Source organism: Protomyctophum bolini (genome assembly GCF_963924005.1).
Source record: "Protomyctophum bolini genome assembly, chromosome: 16".
NCBI classification, from domain to species: Eukaryota; Metazoa; Chordata; class Actinopteri; order Myctophiformes; family Myctophidae; genus Protomyctophum; species Protomyctophum bolini.
Window position 1 is genome coordinate 30,682,625 of NC_137877.1, and position 21,853 is coordinate 30,704,477.

Genomic DNA, 21,853 nt, shown 5'->3' on the forward strand with positions numbered 1-21,853 from the left:
GACCAACACCAGAACACACAGGACAAACCAGTAGTTTGGGAGCCTTGATGTCCCCTGAACAAACGGTTTGCGTCCCGTTGTCCTATGCTGGTATTTTGTAAACTATGACAAGGGGATCAGTGGAGGTCCCCAGACAATGAAGTATAAACATGTCGTGGCGCTGATGTACACCGATAGGCCCAGCCTGATGGGCATCTTCTGCAGCCATTGAAATAAGAGACCGTCATCAATTCAAAAGAGCTCAGACAATAGGCCTCTGTTTGAAACTCATGTGTCACTCGCTCTCTCTTTTCAAACCAGAGCAGCTAGCTACACAGTACAATCCTCAGTGCTCATTTAACCATATGAACCTCATAGCGTCACTATACTGGGTCCAAACCTTTGCGTGTGGAAAAGGGAGGGGGCCTAGCATAGACTCCTGGGGCCCCACTCAACTAAGTATATAGGGTTTAAGTGGTCTCAGAGAATGTACAAATGTAACTGGGTCCATTCGGTTGTATTTGTACACTCTGAGTTACAACTTACAAGTGTATTAGCCTCGGTACCCATGCTTTTATTTTCGTTCGCACTGATCAGTGAACCAATATTCTCCAGCCCTTGCTCCAAGCGCGCCCGCCCCTCTCTAGACCAGAAAGCACACTGGGCCAGGCTACAAGTGGATAATTCAACACTAATGATTTTACAATCCTGACATGAGGTTTTTGAAATGAGTTGTTTTTAATGTACAGTATATTCTGGAGTCTCTCTCTGACCTCGTGAAGTATTAAAGCTATAGGTAAAATTGTTCCTCCTGCCTCCCTGCCCCCTCTCTTATAGATATTATTACCTTGCCTTCCGGGCGCACCAGATGCCTGAGAGCAGCAAAGAGAATGCTGTTGCCATACTGGAGCGAGCCAAACTAGAAAACTGGGTCTTGGGAAAGACTAAGGTAATGTCATTCATTACCTTCTTACAATTGCTTATTACAACAATTCTATTATTAAGCTGCAACCCATAACTTGTTTTAGTGTATATAAAACATTGTTTTAAATGATCTGTAATATGGTAGAGTGTATGTATACTTGTTAACAAGTGGTGTTGCCTGATGCTCAAAGCTTAATATCTCTGATGCCCAACTGGGTGTTCTGGCTTAGCTCAGCAGTAAGAATTCTGGCCCTTGCGCATGATACCTGGTTTCAAATCACGGGTAGGACATATGGATTGCAGCTTTAAAATGTTACCGTATGAGAATGAGTATTTATTTTACTAGACCGGTGCCCGGCTGTAGAGCACCGACTCGGTAACGATGGAAGTTGGGGATCCATGCCCCACCCGGCTATGCAATACCCGTGGGCCGTTGTACCTGTGTCAGAGTACTCTGTGTCCCTTTTTTGCCCATATACTGTATGGAGATTTTTGTATCTCTGTCCCTTTATTCCTATATGGAGTTCTGTCAGGCCATAGGCCTTTATGAAGGGTCCCTTGATGTCAGAGCAGGCCAGCTCTAGGCAGAGGCCTTTTGTGGCGGTTCTGGACAACTGTGGGTCCGACCGACTCGACACTGGGCACTGCACTCCCTGTGGGGGTGGAACGTGTGTGTTGAATTTGACATTCATTACATTCGTTACATGCATTACAGACAGACAGACAGACGGTGCATTTATAGATAGATTTCATATTTTGTTGCTCTTTGCAAAGAAAATATTCACACAATCACTTCACTAAGATGCAGGTGCGTTGGACAGTGACAAATTAAACAATCATGAACAATCAGGATCTATATTGGAATATAACTGATGCTGCTGAGCAAGAGCAGTGTGCAGGATTTTTATTCATGAATTTTTGTTCATGATTGTTTCATATTATGTAGCCCTAACTTCCTCACAACACAAATAAATACATTTAGGTTTTTCAGATTTAGAAAGTGTTTAGAAAATGTATTTTCACACATATTTTTAAATCAGGGGTTCTCAACATTTTTGGCTGGGGACCCCCGGAAATGCTTTAGCCATGTCTCGCACCCTCCTCCCCGCCCCCTCCCCCCAATTATACTGAAATAATAATAATCGAGAAAATACAATATAAATAAATACTGAAACCAGATATAATCACTAAGGAAAGTTTATGTGTGTAGTACACACATAAACTTTCCTTAGTGATTATATCTGTGTACTATGTAAACAAATAATTTTAAATTTCCAGCCATTCAGTTGCAAAATAAATACGTTTTTTTAAATAATTTGGGGACCCCTTGAGGGGTCGCGACCCCAGGTTGAGAACCCCTGCTCTAAATGAACCTTCAGAGTCTCAATGGGTCCTAACATTGTCTCCACTGTGTGTGTGTGTGTGTCAGGTGTTTCTGAAGTATTACCATGTGGAGCAGCTCAACCTGCTGCTCAGGGAGGTGATTGCGCGCGTGGTGGTGATGCAGGCATACACCAAGGGCTGGCTGGGCGCCAGGCGCTACCGCAAAGGCAAGCAGAAGAGGAAACGCGGAGCCATCATCATCCAATCAGGTATAGCTATTCTGTGTCAACACACGTCTATACTGACTATGAATTAATCCCGTATTTATAAACTTTATTATAATCACTTATATATTATTATATATATAATTATTATTATAATACTTCATAACTTGCTATGTATTCCGTGTTTATAACTCATTCTAAAAAATATTATAAGACAATATAATTTTCTCAAACATTTATAATAAATTATTATAAATGTTAAATTATTATAAAAGGTTTGTGATTATAAAAATAATTGTAATCATCTTTAGGGCCCCAAATCATACCCTATAGAAAGCACTAGTGTCTATTTAAAACAGAGGTGTTTTGACTGGGGGGGGTCATATTTTGACAGCAGCATCTGCCTGTCATAATTTCACCCCCCTCCCCTAAATATTGGACAGTATTAAGATGTTGATATTGATTTTGTAATCATCTTTAGGGCCCAAAATCAAACCCTATAGAAAGCACTAGTGTCTATTTAAAACACAGAGGTTTTTTGACATATTCCACCCCCCTCCGTATCGAAGTATTGGACAATATTAAGGATTAGAGGATTTAGAATAGCATAGAGCTCTAGGACTCAGCAGCAGTCGTACCTGGACAGAGAGCTCTGTAGGACTCTGAGCACCATGTACCAGCAGTGGTGAGTGGCAATGGCCTACTTGCACACAAGTAGGAAGAGACCAGGAAGAGACTCCTGCCGCTCGCGGCATCTTGCCGTCCCTTGTCGCGTATATCTGGATGTACCCTCTCTCTGTCTCTGTCTCTCTCCTCTGCTGATCGAGCTCTGGTCTGATGCCACACAACAGAAACCGATGCCTAATACATGCCCATTATACTTCCATTCAGAACGGATGCGTACTATTGATGTTGCAAACGCACACAGATTTGCTCACACACTCGGCCACGTACTTCATGTCTACCCACTAGGCCCCAGCCAACTTTTGCTACTGAGCTAAGTAGAGGATAGTTTGCCAAAAGAGAATAATACCAAAAGCCACCGGGTACTCTGAGAATGGGTGCAATGTGTACTCTGACAACGAGTACAATGGGTATTGCATAAACAGGCAGGGCATGCATTCCCAACATTGTTCCAGACTAGTAGGCTCATGAATGTTTATAACCATGTGTATTGTTTCACAGAGGTTGCCAGGTTGGTCAGTATTAGCATCTTCTTTCCCCCCCCCCTCTCTCTCTCAATTCAATTTCAATTCAAAGGAGCTTTATTGGCATGAGAAAACATACGTTTACATTGCCAAAGCAAAAGTGGAACAAAACAATCAAGATAAAACAATATCTCTCTCTCTCTCCTCTTCTCTTTGTCTCACTCTATTACTTTCTGCAGCCTGGAGGGGTTATGTTGCTCGACAAAACGTCAAACAAATAAAAAAGGAGAGGCAACAGGCTGCTGTCCGCATACAGTCAGGTAAGTGTAACTACCTGGATTCAATGCATGAGAAGGTAATCTTAGATAGACCAAGCGACCCTTGCTTACATGTAAAGTATACCTGTATACGGTATAGGCCTATAACTATTTCTAACAGCAAATTAATTATTTGTGTTTTGTAGGCCAGTTTTGCAATGTGACAGCTCTGTTTACATAATGGTGTCTGCTGAAGGCATGGGGAAACTATGTTTTGAACCCTGGCCGTCCATCCGTCTGTGAACAGCTAATCTGTTGGCTTGATCGCAGCCCTGGTACACTCAACGCATCAACCTTGTACTGTTTTCTATTGGCTGTAAATGTTACTTCTATGCTTCACTCAATACCAAACAATGCACACACACAACAAACGTTCCTGACCTGGTGAAGACCTGTGGTCAGACAGGTGGCACTTCATTTTAAACGTGGTGAAGACTGGGACAATTTGGTAGTGAATGTTGAAAACCAAGATATTTGACAGGACTCTGTACAGTGTACACCGAGCATGAAACCGTTTGATACAATTTCTTGTCTCTCGAACCCCAAAAAAGAATCCTTTGTGTTTTAACTCTGAGAGTGTGCAAATGGAGCTGACCCATTTGGTTCCATTTATACACACTCAGAATACAGACCCGTGTACATTTAGACCCCTCGTGGAGCCCGGTCACAACAAGACAGTGATCTACGACTCATCCAAAGTGGAGCCCCCCCCCAAGACAAGGGAAATACCAGGCTTCTGGGCTGCAAGCAGAACTACTATGTAATGAGCTGTTGATATTGTATTCTGTTCTCCCCGTGTCCCTTAGGGTAGGTACCCTCACAAAAAACAGTAATCCTGGTCTTTAAACTACCTCCCCCTGACTGATGGAGGGGAAAAGGAACTGGTCGGAATAACGTGTTCCTTCCACACGCTACGTCCGGCCGGGGAAACCCCCCCCTGTCAGGGGAAAAGAAGCAGCTTGGACTCCTCATGCATAGAAGGAAGCATGAGGTTGGTCCGCTGCCCCCCAGGTTGGCGGTGGAAGTGTAGCGCCCAGGATTACATTAGATAATTGACACTAGGTGAAAAAATGGGTGGCAAAATCATGGGATAAAAATAAATAAAAAAAGATTGTCTTCTGAAGCTCTTCATTCAAATGGGAGACCAGTGGAATTGTCATTCAATCCCACACAAAGTTGTGGTGTATTTATTTTCCCTTTTTCATACGTTTTCAAAAGAAAAAAAGGGAATAAAGGCCTGAAAACCTTATGGTTTGCGGAACACCTTTTTGATCTCAATGAGTGGCCCACGAAACAGTAATAATTAATTAATAATGCATCAAGAAAGGCTTTTGAAAGTTTTGGGCAGCATTTGGTCCCCATGTTTCAAGAAGAACAGTGCATACTGAGATCCCTCTCTTCCTTTCATCTCCTTCCCAGTAAAGGCAAGAGAGGGGCTTATCCCTTCTGTTTCCTCACCACTTCCTCTCTCAAATTCCTGGCCTATTACACAGCTCTCGCATACCAGAAACAAGATGCCTTTTTATACTGTCAACCTTTTCATCTGAAATGTAAATTAATTCTTACTCAGTGTGCCTTGACGAAGATCAAAGTGGGCACATTAACCTTCCCGGCCCCCCCCTTCCCTCTGAGGCTCTCACTGGAGGACAAGGGGAGGGTGCCAAGAGGGGGCAGGCGGAGAGGACGGCTGGGGGAGGAGACTTGGCATTGTTTCCCCTGGCTCTCCTGAGGGGCTGCCCTCATCTGGCACATGGAGCATCTCAGTCGCCTGCACACCTTGCGTAAATGTCCGCCATTAAAACCCTTCTAAATGCAGCGGAATGGGTAAACAGGGGGTCGGTGTGAGGAAGCTCCCTCTGTTGCCACCGCCCCCCTCCCCCCTTTCCTAAAAAGAAGTGTGTTTGTGTGTGTGGGCAGTGTAGGGCAGGGAGGGGGAGACCCTGAACCTGACATAAGTGGGGCCTCGGGGCCCCCCCAATGGTACACTCTAGAGTCTTGCACATTCACATTGTGTGTGTTCTCCGCAGCTTATAGCCTTTGAGGTGGGCCGCATTTGCATTCTGAAAATAAACAGATGCCTTTCAAATTTATGAGCCTGGTGGCTTCTCAGATCTCAGCAGGGCCTGGGGTGGGGGTGGGGGCATGCTCACCATCGATCAGATTAAACCGTGCACACTAGAGCCGTGGCTCAACAATGCACTTGAACATTCTTTTGCTGTGCATATCATTTTTACAATAATACACAAAACCTTTGACTATGTCACTTTGTAGGAATAGCTTACCATCCATCAAATCCCATGTGTTGTCCCGTCATTCACATAACTGCCTGTGACCTGTGTACACACATACTGTACATTTAACTTTCTACCAGCAAACACTATATTTTCTATTAAGTGCTCTTGAATTTTGAGTGGTGCAGCCACTCCATTGCCCAGCAATGTGTGTCCCTGGCTGGATCCCTGGCTGGCTGGGTCCGTCCGAGCATGGAAATAGCGTTAGTGTCACTGTTGCGCAGCCTAACACGCACACATGCACGCATGCACATGCTTACAGCACAAGTACAGTACAGCACCACTCAGTTCAGACAGGTCAGAGTTTTTTTAATAATCACTGGCTACCGGTTCCACAGAGGTACTTGTTGGCCCGCTCCTTTTTTCCCCAACTCGGGGAATGTTTCACGTAATGTTCACCCGTTTTCACTGAATGTTCACCTATCGTGATTTATGTGGTTAAACTACAGCATGTCTTGGTTGTGTGCAGTTTACAGGGGCCATCGGGTGCGTCGAGATCATGGACTACGGAGGCACAAATCTCTACCTGAGGTTAGAAGGAAGAGCGCCATGGAGGAGCATCTTTGGTGAGTAAAACCTTTGAGAAAAAATGACCTGTAACTAAGAGATAAATCAACACTAAAGATTATGCTGTGTAATGGTGTCGTTAGTTTTGTAATATTATGGAGAGAACAGGCGCTCATGTTTATCTCGTCCTGCCTGCGTTCGTAACGTGACAGGAGTAGGGACCACCAAAAGAGAGCCCCTCGTTGAGCTGAAGGGCCCACACTGCAGTGCACATACCTGTCACTCATCCTCAGCCTTGCCAAGGCGGGCTTCTCATGCCCTGTAATGTACTGCCGGTTAGACCACAAGAGAAAGCTCCACCCCGCGCACCACCTCTTTCAGTTTTTATAAACGTAATAAATATCTTTCCACAAAGATAGCGCACACTTGTCTGACCGCAAATGGGGGCCGGGCAAGCGCTGCACTGCGCTGGTCTCCAGATGTATACCGTACTGTACGGGGGCCGAGGAGTTTGTGTTTATTCAGCATATGGGGCAGGCCGGTCATTAAAAAAGTATGTGCTAAGCAGGGGAACAGCCGCCAACAGCACGGCAACACACATGGTGTCAGGACAGCGGTGGCGCTCAGCTCAGTCCCCGCACTGCACTTCACATGTGTTCTCTTTTCTGGAAGGAAATCTCGAGCTGATTACATGTTGTTACAGGTTCAAGAGATGAAGCATTTTAGATTCTGTTAAATGCTCAGTAATACTTAACTGAACTCCCTAAACAAAACCCCCCTAAACCAATAATTTAAAGCGCAATGCAGTTGGAAACCTCAACCTAAAGTTGCCTCTTTGGTCAACGTTTCACTCACCAGATTACCAAATCAAAAGATTTCCACATCTGAAAAATGTTGTTCTTGGGTTGGGTGTATACTCCATCTGAGAAAGCGTCTCTTTTGGGAGTCTCACATTTTTTTCCCCCTCTCCATGTTTACAATCATATTCCTTGGTGAGAGAGAAAAACTTCAAACCTCCACTTAACAATTCTGTTTAATCAGTGTTGGACTCTCTCCATATAGATTTATTTTGACATGATCTGGCCCATTTCCTCCTGTAAGAACTATGTTCTCACCTACATGCTGTTATTTTCCCTTTTGATATCTCCTCTCTCTGTGTTTACGTCCAGCAGCTACGGCTGCAGTTGCATCACCAAGTCCACACTGGATGAGATGTTGCTTTTCTCCACTCAAAGTATGACTGCAGTTGGCAGGCAGCATTGTGAGCTTTAAATTACCCCACATCGTCTCATCTAATTAACACTAATGAGTAATGAGTTGTACTTCTCCAAATTGCGTAAAAGTAGACCACACAGAGATGGGCTTTGGGTATGTAAGGCTTTTCGTTCCTTGGCAATAAGGAGGTATACATTGTAGGTTGCACGTGATATGCTATGATATTTCATGATCCGTTTTCTTAAGACAATTTCCTTTCTCCCCAGGTCTATTGGCCCAAAGAGCACACAGTCATATACTGAGGTTAGAGCAAATGTAAGTAACAAAATAACAGTGAAATGTTTTTCCTTATCCCCATGTATGCATAATACTTCACTTCTACAAAGACGCTTTAACATAGATTATTCGGAAGGATTTTCTTTTCTTTTCTTTTTTTTCCTTCTCAAGTCCTTGAGACAAAAGACTTCTCTTGCTCCAAACTCCATCTCAGAGGGGAAGACAGGGTGGTACGGGAATGAGAGAATCAAAAGGCTGGGAATTCACGGCTGAGAATAAATGCTCGCTGTTCCCCGAGGTGATTTGTCTTTGCGCTTCTCTTTCTACAGATGTTAGACCCCTTTTTTAGTAAAGACCTGAGGTTCTTTGGTAGCACTTTGATATCCTGCTCGAATTCAATATGTGAAATAGAAGAGCCACTCCGTGACTTGGAGCACATCACACTCTTTGAAGTCTGATCCAATTTTTGCTGCTCACCATTTGATGTTGAAAGGATGAAATGAGGAAAATGTACAGTTTTTGCCAGTAACTCTGCTGAGCATATGTAAGATTAAAAAAAAGCAAAATCCTTTGGAGGGTGTACTTAGAAATGTTAAGCAGATTAATACTTTCCTATAGCTCTTTTATTCAAAGATAAAAATTAAATATGAGAGGAGTCCTGTATGCTGTATTTTTCCCGTTTTTCAGTCTCACAATTAAGTGGTTTGGTGCTGTTTGCTAGGAGGAAGGGCTAATAAATGGGCATATGCAATTGCATTAGCATGTGATTAACATTGCAAAGCACATTAATGGGTTTGAGTTTTATGAGTGCCGAATCGGAAATTAACAACAACTTCCACATGACTAAATAAAAGAGAAAAACACACAACACTATGGGGCTTGCTTTAATGTGCGTGCATGCATGCATGCGTGCGTGCGTGCGTGTGTGTGTGTGTGTGTGTGTGTGTGTGTGTGGCGAGCGCGCACACGTTTTCTATCTTTTTATCGTCTGTTTTCATTCATCTTCTGGGCGTGTTTGTTCTGTACCTCCTCTTTCAAGGTTGGCCCAGACAGCCGAGACAGACAAGTGAAAGACATCAAGAGAGACACAGACAGAGCGGAAGACAGTGTCGCGGAGCCTTGCAGGGAGACAGCCAGACTGCAGGACGCGCAGTGTAAACAAGGTAAGCCCGTGCACAGAGCTGGCGGGGTGCAGGTAATTACACAAAGAGACAGGAGAAATCCTCCGTTAATGGATAAAGTGCCATTTTTAATACAGGACCCCTTTCAACCTTTCATCCCAGCCAATCCTCTCCTGCCGTTCTTTGTTGTCAACAAAGGGAAAGAGCATTATGGGTGATCATTTCTGCAGCATTTTAATAACCTGGGTCAGCTCATCATAAACGTCTTGTGGCGGTGGTGGGGTGGGGTAGGTTTAGGAGTGCCACAAGCACTTCAAAGCTGTCATTCTCCCACATCGTGAGCCCTTTCACTAAAGATCTCATCAGTGACTCTAATAGACCCGCATAGTAACGGTGACAAGAAAATACACAAACCCTGATTTGTTGAACATATGTTTGGTTTGCTTTCTGCCCAAGGCAATGAATTACATTAATTCCGGCTGCCTGTAAGGCTGAGTGGGTGGCTACACAGGGGGCCTCCGATTATGGCCATCACCCAGCCCACCACTAGGTTGGGATGGGTAATGGGGGGGCCTGGCCCTTCATTAATGTTATTAGAGTCTGAGGTAAAAGACGGAGGTGGAATAGCGTTTAGCAGCGTGGCTGAGAGATTACGGGGATTAGACATGATAATGTAACACAGACAGGGCTCTACAGCGGGCCTGGGATTAGTGTCAGCACGCCACAGCAGGTCTGGGTTAGATAGCGGCTAATTCGGTAATGCTGGATACAGGTGACCCCCGCTCCCAGCCATCACCACCGCAGTGTTTGATGAATTCATAATGGCAGCATGATTATATGGATGGAAAGGCTGAAATGGATGCCAGTCTGTGCATTCTGGCATTTGGTTCAAATGCATGTTTGACATGTTATGATGGAGCTTCTACTGTAATGGAATATGTGTGTTCCATAATTTGTTTCCTATTTCCTTGGTGCTTCTGAACAACCTACAAAGGCAAAGGCTAAAAAGAGAACACAAAAATAAGACTTGTTTCCATTGTGGACCTATGTATTCAATTCATCAACATAGCATAACGACTATACTACTACTACTATACAAAAGAGGAGGAAAATTACATTTATGGTCTCCTGGTAGATATTCTTTCAGGTCATGGAAAGCCAACAGCTTAACCACTAAGCCAAAGGAAATTCCCTGTAGCTCGAGGGAGATATTAGAATTTTAGGCCATCAGGCTGATGATGTGAGCCACTCGGCTACACTCACCCAACCTTTGACCTCCCATGGGTAACCCAATCCAGGTCACGGCACCAATGTAATGCCCAGGATTCGAATCCGGGTCTCCCGCCTGGAAAGCCTACATCCTAACCACTAAGCCAAAGGGAATTCCCTGTAGCTCGGGGGAGATCAGGCTGAGGTTGTGAGCCACTCTACACATATAACACTGTATAATTACAGTTATAAGCAGTCATAAATACTCATAATGTAATCACAATACATCACAAACCATTTTATGTTGTCACTTTCTTATAACTATACAGTGTTATGAGAAGATTATAATACCTTATAACTAAGTATAATGCATCATATACATAGGATGCATAGAAAGTGTTATCCAACTTTTCTTTAGAGTAAAATGACCACAAATGAAAGCAAAACCGTGCACTGGTAAATTAACAATGGAAGTTCTTCCGTCTTTGAAGCTTGTGGCTAAAACATGCGCCCATTTGAATTTTCTATGTGCATTAGTTTAACAACACAATTTAGGAAGCCAAATAAACTGTCATTGCCCTTCCTGAAACAACAGCATTCATTAATGCTTTAGTTGGTTTGTGTGGAGAGAGCGCACAGATTTTCAGGTATTCATCATCGACCACTTTTCCTCCCCCTGTTTCTTTCCTGAGGTCTGCTTGTGGCTCAGATTGCTTTCAGGAAACCTTATTTGAATATGTTGAGGGAGGCCACGGTGGCTCAGGCACCCAGGGCACACTTTGATCCCGGCAGATCTGAGGGCCTTTTCTTTTTTCCATCCCGAGGTTGAACAAGTCATGGAAGCATTGCCCTGCCAGATGTTTGGAGAGCAGGCTCCTTCCTCTGTCTCAGGCTGCCGTCGCCCCTGGTGATCGCTTCCACACTGGGGCTGGAGAGTAGAGTAGAGAGCCTGGAGTGTTTCAGGACACCAGTGGAGAAAAACTGAAAATTAGCCATGGAAATCAGATCCATCCTGTCCCAACAATCCTTCCCACGCACACACACACACATTCATGTAAAAACACCACCTCAGAATCCTGAACTGGTCTTTTTGATGTAACCATGCAAGGCACCAACCTGCACATCAAGAGCAATTAGGGATTCAGACTTCAGTCTTGCTCAAGGACGCTTCGACACTAACTCTGAGGGATCCCCGGATTGAAATGGGTACCTCGCGGTTTTCCCATCCGGCCGTCCTACTCTACCCCTGAGCCACTGCCACCCCACTTCTATTTCATTCTGTGTTTGACACCAGACTAGTGAACTATTCCCTCAGTCTTTAGCCAAACACCTGCAGTGCTGCGAGAAGAGAGCATCAAAGTACTTGTACGTGTCACTCTTTGATGGCTGAAGTGCCCCCCTCAGCTTTTGTCATGTTCTGCTGCTCCAAAAGTTACTCATCTGTCATGTAAACCAAGCACTTAGAGTGCTACCTCTCTCCCGCCTGAATATTAATTCAATATGAATATGTTTCAAAAATGACTCACAGATGTGTTTGCACACACACACACAGAGAGAGAGAGAGAGAGAGAGAGAGAGAGAGAAGCAGATATGATCAGGGTGCCACTTATGCACCTCGGTGTGGTAAACTAAACAGGATGGTGCCGAGGATCAGTCAGAGCTGACATTATGGTTTATGAAAGCTGAGCTTCTTATGCTAACAGGCTTTTTGAAGATTATAGTTGTGGTAAACATACATGTCAATATGTCAAGTGAGAGTGGAGTCACAACACAGACACCCCAAAAACAAGGATCGGGAAAAACAAGTACCCTTTGAGTTAATATGGTGTTATTGGTTATAGTTCTGCACCCTCAGTCCATACCATGGTCCAATCGATGAGAGCTGATATTGCTGTCTTCACTTTATTCGTAACATCTCTGTAAAGTCATTGGAGAGTTAGCATTAGGATCACTTCGCTGATCCATCTCACACTCCTAGTACCCAGTTCGCTCTTCATACAGACAACTCTGAAACCACTTGTCACATGTTCCTCCCCCTAGCCCCTACTGCAAGCTTGCAAAAGCCAGCTGCTGTTCATATACACACACGCTTCCCCTACCACCAGCACCACCTCCTACACCACCGCCACCATCATCACCACCAGCAGCAACATCATTTCAACATACATCTGTCAGACAAACGAACCACCCTCTCCATGTTCTCCATACAGTATTCTCCCTCCCTCTCGCTGTCTCTCAGCCTTTTGATTTATCTGTCTGCCTCCACGTATCTGAGCGCCTCAACCGGATGCCTTCAGTTTTAGGCAAATTACAGGCGCTACGCAACTGCAGCTGCAGAGATTTGGAAGGGATAGGAAAGGGACTCAACTCGACGGAAGGAGTTGCTTCTGTCTGCCTCAACCTACGTAATCCTCTTAATGTCAGTGGGAGTAGTTAACAGGATGTATATCCAAACTACTCATCATCACATTTTTCGGCAGCATAATCTCTTCAAACATAAAATCAAGGTAGAGGATGATAGTGTTAACAAAAGTGCACCGAGTCACTTGATGTAGTTTGGGAAAGTTTCTCATGCGCAAAATGCAATGGTGTCGGTGGTGGTTGTTGTGTTACTGTACACATTCCCTGTTCAGAATCAGATCAGACATTTGATGAAGTCAAATTTCAGAATATTGGGTACTGAAAGTTATTTGATGCGAAAAGGTTTTTTTTACAGAATGGATCCAGTACTATTTACATATTTTAATATAACTATAAAACAAGAATGCCACAGACGAAAAACAGTCTAAGTCCACACTATTTATCCATAAGGTATAAATGATGGATAAGAGGTCAGAATGAAATTTGGACTGTTTTTCGTCTGTGGTACTCATTATTGATGACATAGTCATAATTATCAGCTGCGTTATTATATCTGCAGAATTGTGCTATGAAATGTAAATATCTGTGTCTATCTGTATTTGTGTGTGTGGAAACAACAGGATCTGTCCAGGTGACAGAGTCCAGAGCTACTACTACAAATGAAACCAAAGAACCCTGAGTCCAGAGCTACTACTACAAATGAAACCAAAGAACAATAAACTCTGAGACTGTACAAATGGACTGTTATGGGTCCATTTGGTTGTATTTGTACACTCTCACTGTTTGTATTTGTACACTATCCCATTGGCTGAGAGGTCGGCTACAGGCAAAAAGTGTCTGGTTGCCTATAGACGAGGCAGCCAATCATTCGATAGGTTGTCAATATGGCGGGTGCAGTACTTGGGGGCAGCCAATGAGAAAAATAGGTTGCTACTACAGCAAGTGGGCGTGAAAGCCAAGGCGATAGAAAATAGGCCAGCTGTGATTACACAGCAGCTGGAAAAAAAACCAATTAAATATCTGTCTTACCAGTTCTCGAAGGAGTAATATCACAAATAATCCACAGTATACACCCAGTGCCATTCAAAATTCATTTTGGGGGCTGGTTTTCCTGTAACTAATTAGCCCCTTTTCCTCTTATTTTAATTCACTTATTCTGCTGGCCAACAATGATGCATTATACACATCTGACAAATGATTGACTTCCCCAAAAGTCACTGGAATCTTTTCCCTCTGTATGCAAAAATGTCTTTGGGAATCAGAGTCCCAAATCTGCCATCAGGGGAAATGATTGATTTCGGTGTGAAACATTAGTTGTAAGTAACAACATCCTCTGCCTGCATTAGTGAAAGACAGATGCAGGCACTGCCCCATGGTGCATTATCTGAAGAACCTAGTGATTTTCCTAGTGAGTCTTATAATTCAAAGCACATGAGTTACCATTTAACTATGATGTCCCAAATCAAGACATTGGTAATAAATCACATGGGAGTCCTGAAATGTTCTGGAACTCCTCTCAAAGTTTGACTGCAGATATCTATTTGGGGTCTCTCTGTTTGCAATTGGCTGTGTGTGTGTGTGTGTGTGTGTGTGTGTGTGTGTGTGTGTGTGTGTGTGTGTGTGTGCCTGTGTCTGCGTGTGCTGTATTATATGCTCATACATCTGTCAGACTGTGTGTGTATGCTACGTGAGCAGAGAGGGAGGTTTGTGAGGTAAAGCGAGGGGTCTGGGTTGCACATGCCTCATTTAGACATCAAAGAACCCGGCTGATGATTTTTCCTTATAATCCATGCCTTTTGGTGCCTCTGCGCTCTCCATCTGAATAAACAAAGCTCACTCTGGCCTGGGAGAAGTCAGGTGATCCCAGCACGTGAGTCAGGAAGGAAATCGATACATCTCTAATTTATTCCACCAAAAAAGAATCCCTTTTAGCGGTTCTTTTATGTTGTTTCTCAGCAGCATTCTGATTTTCAGGGGATTTCAAAGTGGTATTTAGAGATGTAATGCGAGTCATGTGCTTCCCTTTGAAAATGAAAGTAACACCTATCTCAAAAAGAATTCCCATCCTTTTTATCTCGAGAAGCAAGCATGTACAATATGTCGGTCTTTCACGAAGAGGAGTAAATACATTCTGCCAGGCTTTCTTTTGATGGGGAGGAATCAATATTGTTTGAATTCCACCGCTTCTGTATTCCCAGTTGACCATTATTCCTTCCCCACCCCAAAACACCAGACGTTACCCTTGATCATTTAGCAGCCCTTGTGTAAGCCACTGTCTGACCCTCTCCAAGATCTGCCTGCCTGGGTCCAAACAGGACTCCCATGCCAGAAGCTGCTTTGGCAGCCTGTGTTGCCTGTAAGATATCTTCAGGAACAGCATTCCTCTGGGGCTGGCCTGGATCAAATGGCAGTGATTTCCCAAACAGAGGCGGAGATGGGAAGCCTGACCCATTCTCTGATCTGCTACATGCTTTAATGGCTGCGGGTCAGGATGGATAAATGGTCATGTTGAAAACCCCTGCGTTGTTTCTCCAGGGCTGCACTAGTAGAGTAGGTTTCTGGAACAACTGCAAGATCCTCTTTTTTTTAAAATTCATGGTGGAAGGTCTGAGACCAACACAGAAAGCATCTCCTCAGATGTCCATCAAGGAGTCTGTGCTGTGTGGTTCACTTGCAGTGAATGCCGTTAGGAGTCAGAATCATGAAAGTTACGTCAAACTTAATATAAATATACAGTTAAAAATAAACGCCATTAACAATAAAGAGACAATATGACGTAATGAAATGAATGGTAAATGGTGTATTTATATAGCGCCTTTATCCAAGGCGCTTTACATAGATCAAACCATGCACAACTAGCACATCAGGAGTAATTTGGGGTTCAGAGTCTTGCTCAAGGACACTTCGACACTAACTCTGGGGGAGCCCGGGCTCGAACTAGCAACCTTGCGGGTACCATCCGGCCACTCTACCCCTGAATCACCGCCGCCCGTGGTGAGTTACATTATGACGTAAAATGTCTCTTCACAATGGCGTTTACAAAACAAACATTGAACTAAAGACAAACATTAAACCTGTGTATAGGAGGGGCTAGCGCCCCTCAACAATTGACAATAGGGATGGGAATCTGTGATATTTTGTCAAAGTAAAATCCTCAGTTAATTTAACTCTGATGAATTGAGTTATTGTGCTAATTCCTTACTTTATTTTCTCTTCGACTGGGGAGTGATAAAAAGACAGAGTGCATGATACCTGATATCAGCCCTAGGACTGATTCAGCTGCAGCTGCATGGTGAATCAGTGCAAGCTGGATTGCCACTGCACGCTTTGAACTGCAGAAGGAACTCAGCATGTCAAATTAGCACCATGATTGTTGAATTTGTTGCATTTCAAAAATACTTATTGTGGGGTCGCTGGCGGTCTCAGCAGCCGAACATCTTGCTGGCGACACGTTGCTGCATGGTTATTACTTCAGTGTCACTCGCCTGGTCTTGCCTGTTCTCAGCGGCTTGCTCTTAAAACTTGCATTTTATCTGCAGTTTTAACCCTTTTCTCAGAAGCTGGAGTTGATGATGTAGAAACCTCACTGGACTGAATTTGGAATAGGTTCTATTGTAGGCATATCAGGGCCCCCCGAATCTCCATATATGTGCATTTTGATGTGGCCCCTGGGGCTACTATTTCTTTTGTTTCTGACATTTGAAAACATATTGAAAATCTGTATGTGCATTTGATAGTTTGTATTGTGTCTGATAATAGTGCATGCTGATCTCAATATGTATGTATATTTGACCTCTGACTCATTGCACCCATTGCCCAGATAACCTGTTGTACCCATTGTCAGAGTACTTAGTGCAGTATCCTTATCATAGTACTTGGAGACCAGACTATGACATCAGCAGTCTGTACTCTGACAAGACTGACATGATATTGAGATTTCCATATATGGGCATATATCGGAGGATCTGGACAACCGCCAATCCAGCCCCTCAAAAAGGGGCTAGCGCATTAAACCCCACATTAAACCTTATACACAGGTTTAATGTTTGTCTTTAGTTCAATGTTTGTTTTGTAAACGCATTGACAATGAAGGGAAAATTTACATCATAATGTGTCCTTTACGTCTTCACACTTCACACGGGTGTGATTTTTTACTTTTACTCTGAGTACATTTCTACGAAGGCTGTAGAGTACTGAGTCCTTTTAGGTTGGCAGTTTTTTGCGTCACGTGGCATCCAAGTCTATAGACCTTTAATGTTTGTTTTATCCAAGGGCAAACCAAAAACAATCAGCATGCCTGACCTGTGACGTCATGTGGCAGCCACACTGGGCGCCCCACAATTCACATGAGTGTGATTTATTTTCTTCCCCACTTCTGCTCTCACACTAGCCGTGTCTGTGGCTTCCCCCTCTGCTGAAACTGTCGTTAAGAGAGGATGATCGGCGGAATCAATTCTTACCCTTTTCTGTATTGTATCAATAAAACACACCTGTGTGAAGTGAGCGCCGAGCGGTGGAACTAGACTGTAGTTACTTGCGCAAGCAGAACGTCTGCTTGCGTACTTTGGGAGCAGCCATAGCTGAGTCGGTTGAGGGGCCATTTGGTAAACAGAAGGTCCCCCCGGGTTGCGCCCCAGTCTATATGTCGAAGTGTCTCTGTCGGATCACTTAGGTCAGTGGTTCCCAAAGTGGGGTCCGGGGACCCCCAGGGGTACCTGAGGGAGTTCCAGGGGGGACCCATCTATTTTGTTCATGTTCATAAAGTGCTAAAGTGTTTAAAGCAGTGGTTCCCAAACTTTTTCATGTCAAGGACGTCCAAATTGACACTACTTATCCCGTGGACCCCCATTTGAAAAGATATGCCAGGGACCCCCATAAGAGAAGAAAGAAGAAGAAAGAAGAAAAGAAGACGTCTACATTTAGACGTCTCCATTTAAACGTCTACATTAAGACGTCAACATTTAGACGTCTACATTTAAACGTCTACATTTAGACGTCTACATTTAGACGTCTGTATACATTTAGACCAGTGGTTCCCAAAGTGGGGTCCGGGGACCCCCAGGGGTACCTGAGGGAGTTCCAGGGGGGACCCATCTATTTTGTTCATGTTCATAAAGTGCTAAAGTGTTTAAAGCAGTGGTTCCCAAACTTTTTCATGTCAAGTACATTTAGACGTCTACATTTAGACGTCTACATTTAGACGTCTACATTTAGACAGTGTCCCCCTGAGTGCCTCCCCAGTGTGCCCCTGAGTGCCTCCCCAGTGTCTCCCCAGTGCCTCCTCAGTGCCTCCCCAATGCCTCCCCAGTGTGCCTCCCAGTGTCTCCCCAGTGTGCCCCTGAGTGCCTCCCCAGTGTCTCCCCAGTGCCTCCTCAGTGCCTGCCCAGTGTCCCCCAGTGTCTCCAATAGCAATACAAGAGCAATAATACAAATTAATCTTAATGTATTAATCTTATTAATTAATGAATCAAATTAATTAATTAATTAATCAAAATTGCGGCCTGTGCCCAGCACCATGCCAAAGCTTTTTCCTGCCGGAAACACTGCTTGTGGTTGTAAATATATTGTTATCCGTGTTGCGAGGATGAGAGGGTACCTGGAAAAATATCTACCCCAAAAGGGGTACTTGGTCCAAAAAAGTTTGGGAACCCCTGACTTAGGTTGATCAGCTGATTTTGACAGGCACTCGCAATGTCAAATGACTGAACGTTATAAATGATAAGCTCTCACTGCGGGCCTATTTATTTTAGTTCAACATCAGGACCAAGGCTATACTTGGGCAATTATATTATAAAAGCCTTTTCTATTGGACAATTGCTCACTCACACCACAGGGGAAGTCCGTCTTTTAGATTACTATCATCTCACTGTCGTCTGTCTGAATGGCATGGGGAATGGATTTGTTCTCGACTATTTAAACTTTCAACCATACGGCGGGTAGCCTCTATATCCTTTTCGTCAGAGGTAAGCTACAGTATGAATGGTTCATTTCATGATGTCGTCATATTGAAATGATTCGTCCCGTCAGCCCGCCGACAGTCCACCTTCTCGGGTCGGTAGTGACTGTCAGTCTGTTGTCTGTCTGCCAGACCGTCATGTGTGTGAACTATAGAATGTATGCATATGGTATAGGCATACAAGCGCAAGCTGCGCGACACATGATCTATTTCGGCTATATGTATATAGGTTCATTTTTTATGTACTGACCAATGTTGGGGACATAGCCTACACATTGTATTTGAGGTTTGTGGATTATTAATTGATTCAGCATGAAGACTAAAGCATTCTAAATAAATATACGCATGCCTTGATCACTGGTACACCACCCTCCGAGCTGACTTGGAAATGAGTGGGTTTTACGACCAACGATTTTACGGTCAAGTTCAAATGATTCCACAGGTAATGTGGGAATGCTCGTAAATGTCCGTACGCTCACGACATGAGCGTAAACGGCGTTGTGAATCTGGCCCATAGTCCCTAATTGCTCCACAATGTGCTGCCCCGGAATAGCTGCACACTGCCCCTGATACTTAGCATGGATTCAATGCAGATGGAAATATACAGTGACGTGACAAATCCTGCACATGAGTTGCATACTACATTGTTATTATACCGGTATTATAACCCAAGACAAACAATGTGTCACGTTTTGGGACAATTCACACCCGTTAATACACACACACACACACACACACACACACACACACACACACACACACACACACACACACACACACATCCCTAAATAGTAGTGAGAAAATAACTGCCATACCAAGGAGTACAGTGCATGTTGTTAACAAAACCTCTTAAGGCACTGAAGCATATACAGTAAGTAAAGCTGATATCACAGAACTGCTAGGAACTTTCTGGGCATTACCAAAGTCTAAATTTAGTAAACCTATGCTGGTTTGGATAACACGAAGAAAGCAGAGGATAGATGGTGCGGTGGCAGGGGCTCTGGTCTTTGATGTATAGAGGATTGAGATGTGATGATGAGGTCTGTTCAAAGTGAGATGGAAAAAGCAAATGCAGCTTTAGTCAAGGTTGGGAAGCCAAGGTAGGAAGATGATGAGGGAATGCCTTGTCTCACTGAAAATGCAGTGCGAAGAAGATGAAACGTTATCTAACATTAAATATAGATGCTTCCTTGTAAAGGTGTCTGGATTTTGAAACATTTTTGTAAGCAATAAATCTTGAAATGCTCTCATAGAAGAGTGTGGAAAATGTCATAATTGTCTTATGTTTGATTAATGAGGTGATCACGTAACTTCACTTGTTATCTCTAAAGACAATAGTGATATTCCACATTCTGTGACGTGATGCATAAATAATAATTCTATTCACTTTGACGATAATTGGGAGAAAACATTGTTGGCCTGGCAAAGTTAATGCCTTTACTAACGCAGCCAGTCAGTGGGTGGCATTGAGGCAGGGTGTGCAGATTGCTTTTCACTCAGTTCTGCTTAAACAAGCATTTGACACTGGGCGGAGAAATGCCACCCCCCTTTTCAGTATAATGTAAATACAATGTGTTGTGGTTTGTAGAACATTGGTCATGGCATCTCTGAGCTATTCCAGACAGTTCAAGGCTACTTTTGTATGATCTGAAACCCAGCATTGATTTTATTTTCTTTGCTCAGGTAGTCAAAATTATGAAAAGCATACAATTCCACATTAGTGCAGTATTAGTATATACATTTATATTTAAAGGGGAGTGCATACTCCCCTTTTCTTATTTTAAGGAGAGAGAAAATCAGAAGAAGACCGATAGGGAGATAATTTAGGCGAGACGCACCTGGAAGTCTTGTGGTTGGTAGGATGTAAATAAGCCAACAAGAGCATGTGTGGTTCCGGAGGTTAATCATCTTAACCACTATGCCACCAACAGACATGTTGTACTTGTATAATTTAGCCGCAGTGTGTTGGCAAATGTTCATATGTAAATATAGACACCTGTCTGCAGGGACACATTTATTTCTAGTTTATTCCATTTTACTGGGAAAGCATATCCACTCAATTGCAATAATCTTACATCAGTCATTTTTTTAAAATGTATACGGTACATGTTTTACCACTTCTCAATTTAACACATTGAGACGAGGATTGCAGTAAAATCCTCTGTTTTATTTGAACTATGAGGATTTCACTGTGTTTGGATGTTGTCATTGTGGTGGTGGTGGTGGTGCTTATTGTTCAGTGGAGCTCAATGCCCCATGGCTCTGGGCTGTGTCTCAGTGGTTCTCCTCTGTTGCAGGTCCAGTGGTGAAGCTACAGCACAGAACCCCTCGCCGGCGGGGCCAGCAGCTCAAGCTGCTCAACAGCCCCGAAGACAGCATCTACTATAACCAGCTAAATGTGAGTTCAAAGTGGCGATAAAAGGCCTTTGTCTTGACTTCGGTTCCAGATGATAATACAATTAAATCTACCTGTGCCAGACCCCTGGAGCCCCGCCCCCACGTTTCTCTGCCTCTTGTCTTGAACATGTGCTTATGTTCTTTATCTGCTGCTTTCATGTCAGGATGTCTGCCTTCACGGTGAATAATTGATGTGGTTTATCAAAGCTGAGCAAGATGCATGCTTCATCAGGCTCACTTGAGCCCTTTGATCAAAAAAAATTATGCTGTGACTTCTGATATTATCAGCATCTGCTCGCATTCAACACAAAATCACTTTGAATTAAAAATTAATGACTCTCTGCTCATCTTTTGACTGTGCGCTCTTGGCCCTATCCTCAGAGAACTCTAGATTACCAGGGGAGCAAGAGGAAGCCGAGGAAACTTGGGTAAATAACTGCTTTCCTACTTACAGCAACTCTAAACAGAGCGGGTCCTTTGTGGAATTGAAGAATCCAGAAATGGAGTTGTTTTCTTATAATGTAAATGGAGTTCTGAAAATACCAGGCTTTTCATGAGCAGTTGCTCTGCGTCGTTAGAGACCGGGTTACATATTAAGGCTTTGT

General features: G+C 43.6%; 1 protein-coding gene across 1 annotated transcript in view; it reads left to right on the top strand.

Moving 5' to 3' along the window:
• Positions 1–21,853, top strand: part of myo3b (myosin IIIB) — an 84,920-nt gene that overhangs the window by 56,422 nt on the left and 6,645 nt on the right. Inside the window, exons 27-34 of the mRNA XM_080785089.1 lie at positions 817–928; positions 2,333–2,495; positions 3,838–3,918; positions 6,676–6,772; positions 8,195–8,243; positions 9,244–9,367; positions 21,149–21,249; positions 21,630–21,676. Coding sequence (XP_080641215.1) covers positions 817–928; positions 2,333–2,495; positions 3,838–3,918; positions 6,676–6,772; positions 8,195–8,243; positions 9,244–9,367; positions 21,149–21,249; positions 21,630–21,676 — 774 coding nt within the window. The remainder of the gene's footprint in view (positions 1–816; positions 929–2,332; positions 2,496–3,837; positions 3,919–6,675; positions 6,773–8,194; positions 8,244–9,243; positions 9,368–21,148; positions 21,250–21,629; positions 21,677–21,853) is intronic.